General features: G+C 43.1%; 1 protein-coding gene across 1 annotated transcript in view; it reads left to right on the top strand.

Moving 5' to 3' along the window:
* Nucleotides 1–13,243, top strand: part of CDH13 (cadherin 13) — a 557,182-nt gene that overhangs the window by 519,320 nt on the left and 24,619 nt on the right. Inside the window, exon 11 of the mRNA XM_018555891.1 lies at nucleotides 7,983–8,125. Within this exon, the coding sequence (XP_018411393.1) occupies nucleotides 7,983–8,125 (143 nt within the window). The remainder of the gene's footprint in view (nucleotides 1–7,982; nucleotides 8,126–13,243) is intronic.

The following is a 13,243-nucleotide window of genomic DNA, read 5'->3' as shown; positions in this document are numbered from 1 at the left end:
GGGCTAAATTTACCAGGGATTGAATCCCGGAGACAAGAAAATAATCTCTGAAAAATGCAGACTTTTGTGTCGCTGACGAGCAGCACTGACATGAGCAAAAACATTGCCGAGCGCCACATTTTGGCTTATACAGCAGTAAAAATAGTGAAGTCTTGTAAAATATAAATCAAAGGGGATTGTATATAGTATTACAACTGCGTCATGTCTGGGAATGGATTTTTTTTCTCATTGTACATCCTCACAGTTTTATTAATCATAAAGCTAAAGATATAGATCGAAAGTTACTTGTTATTGTTTTCTCATAATAACTCCATGTCTGAAAGTGATATTAAAGGAGAACTATGAGGTGTGTGCTTTTCACTCACCTCGTAGTTCTAGCCGACCTGTGACAATGACACTGTCACAGGTCGGCTCAGTAGATCGGGAGGTGAGCGAACACATACCGGCGTTCGCTCACTTCACGATCCTGTCACGGCTCACTGCTGTGACAGGGGAGGGGCTGGATTCCCCCCTCACCGCTCCGATCCTCCAGCGCTGACTGGCAGAACGGACGGGGCGGTTACAGATGGCTCTGCCTCTAGATAGGCAGAGCCAGCTGTCACTCACGCAGCTGGGCGGATCCAGACATAATTGTCGGGATCCGCTTCAGCTGCGGCGTCTCAGTATATAGTGAGCTGTAGCTCGCGGTATACTGAGCTTAGGGTGACGGGAGGACGCTAGTTTGTGTCCTCCCGTTACCCTAAGGAGAGCTATGGGGAAAAGCCCTAACCCCATAGTTCTCCTTTAACGCTAAAAGGTTTTAAAGCTATTTCAAATGCTGATGAGATCACTTGCAGTGGATGCCGCTCCTTGATGCTTAAAAGTTTTAGTTTCCTGCAAAATCAGCTGATCCCCATGAGCACTGGCCCTGATATCCTGTTTTGGGGCGACTCTTTTCCGTATAGAAGTTTCTGGGTTTGGATCTACAGTACTTTAAATGACTAAATAAATGAACAGAAATGGAAATCGGCAAGCAAAAGCAGTTAGATTAGTCTGCTGATTATCTACCCGAACAAGCCAGATCGTTTTATAGTGCTATATATGCATTTGCTAAATTTGCAGTACATGGTTTTAACACTTCCCATTTGCAGATGATAAAAGTTGTGGTCAAAGAGCGAAGTATAGCAGGCTGACCTTATCAGTGTGCTGCTGCTCCTTAATTGTCAAATTAGCAGGCCTGGGGGCAGGGCGGTGACCACACTGTATTGCTTAATTGCAGAGAAAAGTAAGGTTACTGTCCTGGCTGTGCTGCCCAACAAGACTGACTCGAGGGAATGATAACTCTATTGGGAGGCAGTGCAGTATATATATATACTAAATTTATCCGGAATCTACTAATCCCCATGGATGCCAGATAACGGGGGAGTTTACTGTATATCATTATTTTAGCTCTGCTTCAGTCACCTAATATGGAAAAACAGCACATGTTTTGTACACAATGGGTTTTTTTCCAATTTATTTATTCTTTTATCATTATTAGGGATGCACCGATACCGATAACAGTATCGGTGTCGATGCCAAGTATTTGGGCGATTGTCTCCTGGTAACAAGGGAGCATGGAGCAGGCTTCCTGGCCAATCAGGAAACCGGGCGCCGTGTAATGACACGTTGCCCGGCTTCCTGATTGGCCAGCTTCTCGACCAATCAGGAAGCCGGGCAACGAGTCATTACATGGCGCCCGGCTTCCTGATTGGCCAGAAAGCCGGCTCAATGCTTCCTCGTCACTTGGTAAAGAGGGAGCATAGAGACGGCTTCCCTGCTAATCGGAAAGACAGGTGGCCAGTCATTACAAGCCTCCTGGCTTCCTTAATTTGACTTCTGGTATTGGTATTCGGTATCAGCGAGTACCTAAAAAAATATTGGTACTGGATCAGTTAGGGTCTGGAACTCACTGCCACAGGCGGTGATTTCAGAAAATAATGTGACATTGTTCAAGAAACTTATGGACGATTTCTTAAGGGACCGTCATAGACAGGGGTACAGGTACTCCTAGAATGAGATCCTAATAGGTTGGACTTGATGGACTAATGTCTTTATTCAACCTCAAATACTATGTAACTATGATACCGAAAAACCGGCATTAGTGCATCCCTAATTATTATTATATTAATATTATTTTCGTTATTATGTTCTTTTATTTGCTGGACTATTATTTTCTGATATAAAAGTTTCCAAAAAGCAAATAATCAGATACCCAACCATTTCTAGAATTCCATGATATTTTTCCATCATTCTGAACTGCCTAAAGGCTTAGGAATACAAAAATAAAAATACAGGATTGAACATTTCAGCAGTGGCATTTAACCCTTATCTTCCTCCCGATGCCGTTACAAAACACACGGCATACATTACCTGTTATCTGGCGCTGGAAGGAGGAAATGGAGGATTCATTTAGACAAGTTAGCAGAATGAATGGAAATTGAATGCCATTCTCTTGAGAAATAAATTTGCCACATTTCCGAAACAGTCAACATGTCACAGTAACAAACAATGACATCGCAGCGGGGGAAAAGGGAAAAAAAGACAGGAATATGTATCTTTTTTGGCAAAAGCTAATACATTTTCCACATTTTGCAAATGACAAAATGTGATTTTGACAGAGAGGGCGACAGAATGTTTACAATTGTTGCGGCTAAATTATCTCGGTTTTCTTCGAGGATGGGTTTTGAGCGAACAATCGAGCATTGTTTTAGGATACTTTGAAGACAAGATGCGTTCGGCAACCCAAACCCCTCCCCAAAAAAAAGATAATCTTGCTGCTTAAGTAGAAAACAGACAATGTATGGTTATTGTCTCGAGGGGAAGACAGAAATGTTTGTCGTAAGTTGTCACAAAGAAAAAAGAAAGATTGACATGCAAAATGCTCCTCTTGCATTTAAAGTGGGGCCTATGGTGGTAGCAGCCATTTTTTGGAAATGGAGCATTTTTTCACGTACCTGGTGGAGGACTGATTAGCTGAGGAGGCCTCCCTTGCGGCTCTTGTCTCACACCCTTGGATGTGGAAACAGGGAGCGAGTAGCCAGAGAGAAGCACGGGTGCCAAAGTGTTCAGACACGGTGCCTGATAGAGTTCCGGCCACTGGGTCCCTGGAAGGATGAGCAGGGCTGGTAGACAGCTGAGATGTCAGCGTGGATAGCAGTGGAAACTGGAGCAAGGTCAAACAAGCCAGGGGTCAAGCCAGACGCTCAGCACGGTACAGAAGGAGCAGCAGAGGCAGAGTCCAGATAATAAGCAGAGGTCAGGGGCAGGCAGCAATCAGTCAGTCAGCAGCAATCCAGGTCGAGGTAACAGGCAACAGATCAATAGGAACACAAGCTGAAAGACCGTTCAGCACTGACCCATTGAGCCAGCTGGTTTAAATAGGAACATCTATTAGAGTAACTCTTTAGTAAGTCATTTCCTGTGTGCCACTGTGTCACTTCCTGTGTGCCACATTCTGTTGTGCGAGCATGCAACCCGGAAGACTGGGACCCGCGCATGTGTAGTAGTGCGCAAGCTTCCGGCTATGGCCTTACACATTTATTGTAGTAGTGATGACTTCTAAAGCTGGTCACAAAAAAAGGAAAGGGGGGTCATAGTGCACATGTGTGATCGGACGGCCATTCAGGCTTTCTTATTTTTTTTATATTCCAGTCAGATATAAAAGACACAAATAGAAAATTACAAATGAAATTGGCCAATGCTTGTTATTTTCATCAGTAATTTGGCGCCCATTCGGCCTGTTTCTGGTGAACTCATTGTGTCCAATATGTTTCATTCCGCTGTCTTTTTTTCTCCCCCTCCCTCCTTCTCTCATCCTGGCATTGCAGCCAAGTCCATGGCTCTATCTGGGATGTCCGTGGCAGCGTCCCCGCTCAGAAAATATGTAGCCGTGATTTTTTTGGCCTTGCTTCCGCCAGTCTGTATACATTATTTTTTTTGCCGAACTTATGGCCGTGGCATGGCGAGCGCATTTCTAAATCTCCTACAAACTGTCTCATTTCCATTTACAAGCTGATCCATCTCCTCTTTCATTCAATTACGCTGGGCATCTTTGCTTAGGAATCCGCCGGTGGCCAGACTTTCATTGAAAGGTTCATTTTTAGGATTACGGAGCAGCCAGAGAACATGCTTTGCTAGCATTTCCATGAGATGGGTAATTGCATAAATCAATAATGATGATTGTACTGTGTTGCTGAATAATCTGTGACGGTAAGCTGCAGAGAATTTTTGTATATGCGGCCAGGGATAATTGAAGACTTACAGTGTCAATAATAGGAAGCAAATCTTTAAAATGGTCTTAATGGACTGGTAATGCTTTGCAGTTGCCAATAGCTCAGCATTAGGTGAGTTGCCATGCCATGTTCAGTTTAGTAGGTTTTTGAAACCTCACAGCTGTAAGTAATGACTGATTTAAAGTGTGCCTGTGGCCAGGCTATGGACATTAAAACATTACATATTTATAACAGGCAGTAAATGGGCTTTAAAACAAGCCCTCACCATCTGTAGCTGGAGACACTGTGGAGCAATTATTCCTCACAAAGTTCACTGTAGAAGCACTGAAGGGTTTGTGTCCTTTCAGCATTTTAGCTCACTTTGCTCCCCCCAACAGTGACTCAGCAGCTCAGCTCCCTCTGCTCCATCTCCCAGCAGAGACTCAACAGCTCAGCTCCCTCTGTTTCATGTCCCAGCAGAGACTCAACAGCTCAGCTCACTCTGCTCCATGTCCCAGCAGAGACTCAACAGCTCAGCTCAGCACCCTCTGCTCCATCTCCCAGCAGAGACTCAACAGCTCAGCTCACTTTGCTCCATCTCCCAGCAGAGACTCAACAGCTGAGCTCCCTCTGCTCCATGTCCCAGCAGAGACTCAACAGCTCAGCTCAGCACCCTCTGCTCCATCTCCCAGCAGAGACTCAATAGCTCAGCCCACTTTGCTCCATCTCCCAGCAGAGATTTAACAGCTCAGCTCACTCTGCTCCATGTCCCAGCAGAGACTCAACAGCTCAGCTCACTCTGCTCCATGTCCCAGCAGAGATTCAACAGCTCAGCTCACTCTGCTCCATGTCCCAGCAGAGACTCAACAGCTCAGCTCAGCACCCTCTGCTCCATCTCCCAGCAGAGACTCAACAGCTCAGCTCAGCACCCTCTGCTCCATGTCCCAGCAGAGATTCAACAGCTCAGCTCACTTTGCTCCATCTCCCAGCAGAGACTCAACAGCTCAGGTCACTCTGCTCTTCCCTCCAAGCAGTAGCTCGGCAGCTAAGTCTACTCTGCTCCATCTCCTAGTCATGACTCAGCAACCTTCAGGTCTTGTGTTCTTTAAGGTAAACAGAGAACAGGAGCTCTGGAAAAGGGGATTATTATTATTATTCAATAATATATCATTATATTTATTTTTTAGAATGCAAAGAGTGTAAGTACCTCAATTTACTTTGGTATTAGAAACTTGCAGTGCCTGTACTGCAGAGCTCTGAATGGGAGAGGAGGAAGTAGCACATGGAGGCAATTAGTTAATCTGCTGACAATGAGCATGCTGATAGAAGCATGCTAATAGGAGGAGGGAGCAAAATGATAGATAAGCGTATCACTGTGCTGCTCCTCCTTCACTATCCAGTCACAGGCTGGGGGTGGGTCCATGACAGCCTAAGTTCAGAGCCTTAAAAAAGACTCCTTTTTTAAGGTTTCAGGGCATTCACCTGTTTTACTATTTATTAAATGATGAGTCCACCTGAAAAGTGCTATTTCATTTTTTAGTGGTCACTGGCCTGCTGTGACAACCACCACCAGCAGAACCAGAGTGCGCCTTTTGGGACTCCTGTAGTAAGAATTCTACACTTGAGTTCCCAGCTCCTCCCTCTCTGTGACCATCCCTCTTGCTGTCACATTCTTCATTCCTTGTGCATTACCCAGAATTCAGAAGGGGCATATGACTCCCTTTCTTGGCTTCACAACAAGATCTTGAGGCTGAATTTCAATGCAAGCTTCCGATGACCAAAACATTTTGTGCCTGCCAAGTTTCCAGCACCCGGTGCACTAATAGCACAGTATCCACTTTAAAGGATGATTTGTTTTATTTGATGCTTACAAAGTAATACAGTGGGTTAGGATATTGAAATATGGGACAGCGTACTGCTCTCTTAACCACCTCGGACCACTTTTTTTTTTTTTTTTGCTAAGTCTTCTACACATGGATAGTCCATAGAAAAAGATCGGCATATTGTTCCAGCGAAAGCTATACTCTATTATATTCTATTCCCCTTGTCTTCCCCTGCCATTTTCTCCCTATAAGTAATAGCAGGCTGATTTATGGAGTGCTAGAATTACTTACTAATGTATTCATCCAAAAAGGTTACCTTGTGATATGGGGCTGCAGTATGACAGCCGCGCTGTGGTTTTATAGTACAATCATTGCCTCTAGTATAAGTTTTTACTACATAATAACACGCTCTTTGTTCAGGTAAGTAGGATCCAGACTCCTTATAAACCCAGCTCAATGTCACTGTGAGTGTGTAGCAGTATGGATTGTAAAGGGCTGAATGCAGCGGACGTATACATTTCTCTCACTCGTCAATGGGTTTACCAAGCAAGGCGCTAATGGAATCAGGGTCCCAGCTAGTGCAAATCATCTTCATATATACCAGAGAATTTGAGATAATGTATGAGTGTTTGTGCCCACTGCGTCTGCAGTTGCGGAAAGCCAATCATTTTTAGTATAGGAAAGTTGAAACACACCAAGAACTATGAATGTTATTGGCTTATTGGATCAGGAAGGATTTTGTTTCCCCTGTTGGAGCAAATATAACCGTGCTTTATTGGGGGGGGAGGGGGGTTGCATAGTTACATATTTGCATAGCTACATAGTTGCATAGTTACATACTGTAGTTGTATAGTTGCATAGTTACATAGTTGTATAGTTACATAGTAACGTAGTTACATACTGTAGTTGTATAGCTACATAGTAACATAGTTGCATAGTTGTGTAGTCACATAGTTGTATTGTTACCTAGTTGTATAGTTGTACAGTTATATAGTTGTATAGTTACATTGTTGCCTAGTTACATATTTGCTTAGTTACATCGTTGTATAGATGCATAGTGACATAGTTGTAGTGTTATATAGTTGCATAGTTACATTGTTGCCTAGTTACATATTTGCTTACTTACATAGTTGTATAGATGCATAGTGACATAGCTGTATTGTTATATAGTTGCATAGTTACATAGTTACATAGTTGTATAGTTGTGTAGTTACATATTTGAATAGTGGACAGGGTTGAAAAAAGACACAAGTCTATCCTGTTCAACATGTGTGTGTGTGTGTGTGTGTGTGTGTGTGTGTGTTACTTTGAAAAAGTAAAGTAAAACCCAGATAGGGGTTCTTACCCTTCCCTACTCTATCCAAAACTAAGAAACATATTATAGGTAGGACATATAGCTTTTAAGTTTCAAGTTACCTTTTCTGATATATTTTTTGGCGGATTCAGAATAATAAACAAATAATTATGCAATGCTGCAGCTTACATACAAGGCAAGTGTGGGGACAGTTAATGAACCACCTTACTGTTTCATTGAAGTGTTACAACAGTATTACAGATTTACTAATGGCTATGAGTCACATGACTTAATGGGCCAGGTAAACTTGCCGGTGCACCAAATATTTGGCACGCGGTAACCTGCTTTTCTTTTAAATGCTCCAAAAAATAGTTCAGTGTGATCTACTGTTCTTGGATAAATATTTCATCATATCTCTACCCTAGAACGATGTGAGGCCCTGATAAGGGGGTGTGTTTTGGACCTCCAAAACACATTGGCTACTTTAAATTAATGTCCCTTGGCTCTACCTGACTAAAGTTTTATCCGGATTACTTTTATTGGTGTGTTGCCTCAATTCCTACATCTACTAGCCAAGGATACTGTATAGACGTTTGTAGCTCATGTCTCAACATACACGCTCTGTTTTTGCAGGTTCTCAATGCTGAGGGACAATGCTGGCTGGCTCTCAATTAACGCTCTGAATGGAACAGTCAACACCACAGGACCTCTCGATCGGGAGTCCTCATTTGTCCACAACAACACGTACACCGCCTTGATCTTAGCAATAGACAATGGTAAGTACGTGTGCTAAATGATTATTATTATTATTGTACAGGATTTATATAGCGCCAACAGTTTGTGCAGCGCTTTACAACATAGGGAAGACATTACAGTTACAATACAATTCAAGACAAGATGGTAAGGAGGGCCCTGCCCGTGAGAGCTTACAATCTAAGAGAGAGGAACAAGTGATACATGAGGAGGTAACTGTGTTGGGATGAATTGTTTTAGAAGGATAGTTCAGTGGTTAGTTTGAGGTGGAATAGGCTTTCCTGAAGAGATGAGTCTTTAGGGATCGCCTAAAGACAATCAGAGTGGGAGATAGACGGACAGGTTGGGGTAAAGAGTTCCAGAGGATAAGAGAGACTCTAGAGAAGTCCTCGAGGCAAGCATGGGAGAAGTTGACAAGGGAACTGGAAAGCAGCAGGTCTTTGGAGGAGCATAGGGGACGGTTGGGGTAATACTTGGAGACAAGGTTTGAGATATAGACGGGGGCAGAGTTGTGGAAGGCTTTGCAAGTGGTTGTTAATATTTTGAAATGTATCCTTTGGGCGGTTGGAAGCCAGTGCAGGGATTGGCAGAGGGGGAGTTGTAGATACTGAGCGGTTGGTTAGGTAGATGAGTCTAGCAGCAGCATTCATGATAGACTGAAGAGGGTATAGCCTGTGCAGTGGTAGGCCATTGAGGAGGGAGTTACAATATAGATGCTGAGACTAGTTATGGAGGAGGCAGTTATGTTGGGTGCTTAGCCATCCCACAGTCTATTAGGAAACATCAAAAAGACCTGATCTGATCTATTACCTTCATAAAGGAGGCATTGGCACCTAGTTAACTAGAGGGCCTCATTTTGAAGAATAATATTTCATTAAACAAGATGGCTCCTCTACTGTTCTGTTCTGATTTAAAAAAAACAGTTGTCATTTAGTAGAAGGTATTGGATGTTAATTTTTCTTTTAGTCCTGAACATAATGCTGTTTATACTTAATGAAATATATACCAAAGCACTGTTCATCGCCTTTAAATGGTTATAAATGTGCAGCCTTAAAGTATGTATATGCCTATGCTCCTGTATTTTAGCTTTATTTAAGTAGCCTGAGTGAAGCTTGAGTGTTAAGGGTCCATACCAGCAATGGGAGCATCTACATGCCTCCATACGTACACTCTCTATAGGGTTGTAATAGACCCTACTGTCCTTTAGAGCCTCATAAAGCTGCACATCTAGTTTTCCTATACGCTGTCATATCGAGCCACTCATAGCCCAGGAAAGTTTCCTGTACCAACGTATTTCCTGCGCCCAAGTTGTGTTTGCTGTGCAGTTCTAGTACTTTTTTGTGAAGGGCTCTTGCAGTAGTTTTGGCTCGGATCTCTGCAGAATCATTAATGCGAGTCGTGTCAAGTAATTTTACAAGGGTCACGTTTGGTCTCCGAGGACTTGTCTGAGTTCTGCAGATGCGCCGCTTTGTATTATTTGCATACAAATGTCTTCTGGCGGCGTCGCTGGATTTACATGACGTAGCAAGTTGCTGTATGTTGCTTTGATTCATCAATAAGTTTTACATTGTCCCTCCGCCAGAGTCTGACCTCAATCTTCTGTTTCTGAAAGCCGTACTGACAAAAAAAATTCAGTCTGGGCGGCTCCTCTGTGATTTCAGCCAGCAATGCATGCTGGAACGTGTTCATCCTAAAGGACGACTCCGATTTTGTTTAAGCTGATACAACATAAATGTAACGGCTTCACAACACGTTTTGTAGTTTATTTGGAATCAGCTGGGAACAAGTTAAAAGCAAACAAGTGCCCACCGGGGTGAAGTGGACCTTTTAGTAACTTTACAAGTCTTCAGAAATAAATTACTAACACAATATGCACTGCAGCAACTGCATCATTTTTCGAAATGGTCCACCTTTTATCATTAAAAAGCCTTTTGGATGCCCGGTCAATTGATCATGTCTATGCCGAGATAATGTCCTCAGTCTGCTGCAGGCAAGGGAAGCATTTGCTCATTCTCTTCCACCCCATAGTGATCACTGAGACTGTACATTTTGTAGCAAGCCACAAGGTGGGAGGCTGCAGTAGGAGCTGATCTATGTCAGACATTTGTAAACACAGCCAGGAATTGCACAGGATTTTCATGATTGTGTCATCTCTGAGCTGGTATCTCAGCCCAGGAAGTAGATGGTGACCCTGGATGATGCCGGGACAAAGATGACTTTGTCATGCTGTAGAGGAAAGCAGATGAAGGCTCTGTCAGTGTGAGCTCTGTGATCCATGTGAGAGGTAATAAATACCTGTTATATATCCGATACTAGGTCCACTTTGAACCCCCAGAGCATTTATAAGATATGTCTAAATTCACCCCCCACTTTGGTGCATGCATTTCACCTTACGTCATTGTTATAGGAGGTCCATGTTCATGACAGTAATGGGGGCTCGTCTTATTAAAGTGGAACACTTTTCACTTAAATAAAACATAAAAACAACACCGGGCGCCTATCCTGAGCTCTGAGGAAGGGGGTGTGTCCACGAAAATGCGTTCAGCAATGGTAGCGTGGCTGGATTGTCCTTCATTTTCTCCAATCCATTTCCACAGCGTCCATTGACGCTTTTAACCCTTGCTTCCTTTGTGAGTATAATTTATTGTTCATCTATTTCTATCAATAAAAAGATTTATTGCACCAGGATAGGCGCCCGGTGTGGTTTTTATGTTTTATGCAGTGTTTGGGATCCCTTATCCGAAACGGGGCAGCCATACTAGATTTTAAGAAGCTTTGTGGGCCATAGGAGGGTTTCTTTGGTGCTGGTCGGTGCTTTTTTGGAACACTTTTCACTTAGCTCAATCAAACTGTATTAATTTCTGCCATCCAATCAAATGCAACGGAATTTCTTTTTTTTTATTCCTCTGCACTTGATTGGATGTTAACAGTGAATGGAAGTTCACTTGGTTTAGTGAAATAAGTACTCCTTTAAGTAAATTGCCACCGGTTTGCTTATGATGCCTTTTCATAGGTTTCTGTTAGAGGTGATGACTTGAAATGACCACACAATCTAAATGCATGGGCATCCTAACCTTCTAATATCTTCTAATACCTTCATGCTAAGGCAGGTCTAGACATGGAACCAGGTAGCCAACGCTCCTTTAAATTTACAGCTGGCGTCTAACCGTTGATATTTTCTCTAGTTGTTGTTAATGGAGAAAATTAGCTTGTCCACTCCTGTGCTAATGGAAATGTTGCCAATTGTTGGAATCTTCCACCTAGACATAAAGCGAGCCCCATATAGCACCACAAAGGGATCTTCTTCTGCTTTGACCAGGAGTCAAGGTCTCATGGCTTTCCTGGGTCCAAAGCTCTGTTTATCTCAGACTACATGGGTGGTTACTGGGCAAACTGCAGTAGTTTAAACTATGCAATAGAAAATATTGACCATGATCTCAATGCATCATCGATAATATCACAGCTTTCAGCACCATATATCATCCATATGTCTTCCATTGCTGCACTGATATGAGAAGAGATCACCATTCTTGCGCTCTCTGTGGTCCAATACTCCATAGGCATTGCTCCTTACTATCCTAGTGCACCAATGGCTAGGTGTCCCTCTACAGGGCAAATTAATGATCACCTATCTACTTGCTCAAACGTCTGAACGTCCCTGGTGGTGCCCCACTCCCCACACTCTTAACAATCCAGTTGTTCAGTATTCAAATCAAATGTAAGAAAACCCTGTATGTTATGTTAAGTCACATTTTAATTTTCCACATCTAATTGAAGGAAGAAGCAATTTTCCAGGTCGTAGAATTACTAGTCATTTTCTATGGGTTGTTAATGTTCATTTGCCATTTCTTAATGAATCTTAAGTTCTGCCCACTCCGTTGAAATGTGAGCAGTGTGTGGCCCTGTCGGCATGCCTCTGTTCCACAAAAGTGGATTTTTCAATTGACTTTTGTCAAAGGAGCCGGCCCAAAAATTCTCAGCGGAACGCTTTTTTTGTACAAATGATCTCGGTGATGCCGCCGAGATCACTTGTATGCAGCCTGCAGGTCTGCCATTCTCCACTCGGGGGGGCGGGGTTGGCGGGTAGGGGGACTTATTGAGGAACCTAGGCTTGGGGCAGCAGAGATGGTTGTGGCTCGGCTCTACCCAAAGCTTGTGCGGAGGGTGAATCCGGTGGGGTTTTTAGGTGGACACGTCCTGCTTAGTTTGGGAACGTTGGCAATGATATTTCCTACATTTTGCCAACAGACAAATAAGAAGAATGCTGATTCTTCGATATGACAACAAAGAAAGTCAAAACTTTGAATGTGACATTGGACGATAGAGACCTCGATTATCGAGCCCTCTGATTAGAGATTAATTGGCACTTTCTGTTCCTACCCGTTTTTTTCTGGAAAACAATTAGTTTGATAACAACACAATTACTCCCCTTATCTCGTGCTTGCCACTGCTATAATTAAGGACGTCGCTCCAGATGCCTCTCTTTTTGCTATTTTAATCACATAAATTACACAAGAAATATTGCTTTAATATGTCATCACGCAGCCTTGATTAAAAATTAAAGTGATGAAATCAGGGTTTAATACGGCTGCTGTGCTTCGGCTCTTATTAACGCATCTGAAAGAGATTTCCTATCTAAATTACGGGATACAAGGACATGATTACAATACCGGCAACACTGTATATTTATGTTCACAGATGAAATCAGATTGCAGCGCTAGTGTTGTTACAGTGCGTTGCGCTAACCCTTCCTCTGCCGGGGGACTCCTGAGATCGTTGGACGTGACTTTGTGCAGGCTTGCGTCGTACGAGGTCTTTAACGTTTTTATTTTTCACGATGTGAACATTTGTACGCATTGTTATTTTAACTAAAGACGTAGGCCTTTATTAACCCGAGAACAAGCGCATATCATTTGGCAGGTACTCAGAAAGCATTTTTTTAATGAATGAAGGATGATTAAGCCGCTAATAATTTGCTCCTCTGCAAGCCTTAGTGTGATTACAACCAATTATTATCGCGTTGAAGGATCTGAACACACGTTCCACTCCTCCGTTCCAACTGAGTCAACATTGTTGGTGCTCTCTTGCCAGCCAGCCCACCCCCCCACCCCCCCCGCCACCACAGCACCATATGTTCTCTG

Source organism: Nanorana parkeri, unplaced genomic scaffold (genome assembly GCF_000935625.1).
Source record: "Nanorana parkeri isolate BGI_ZX_2015 unplaced genomic scaffold, ASM93562v1 scaffold216, whole genome shotgun sequence".
In the NCBI taxonomy this organism is placed as follows: Eukaryota; Metazoa; Chordata; class Amphibia; order Anura; family Dicroglossidae; genus Nanorana; species Nanorana parkeri.
This window is presented reverse-complemented; position numbering and strand designations above follow the sequence as displayed.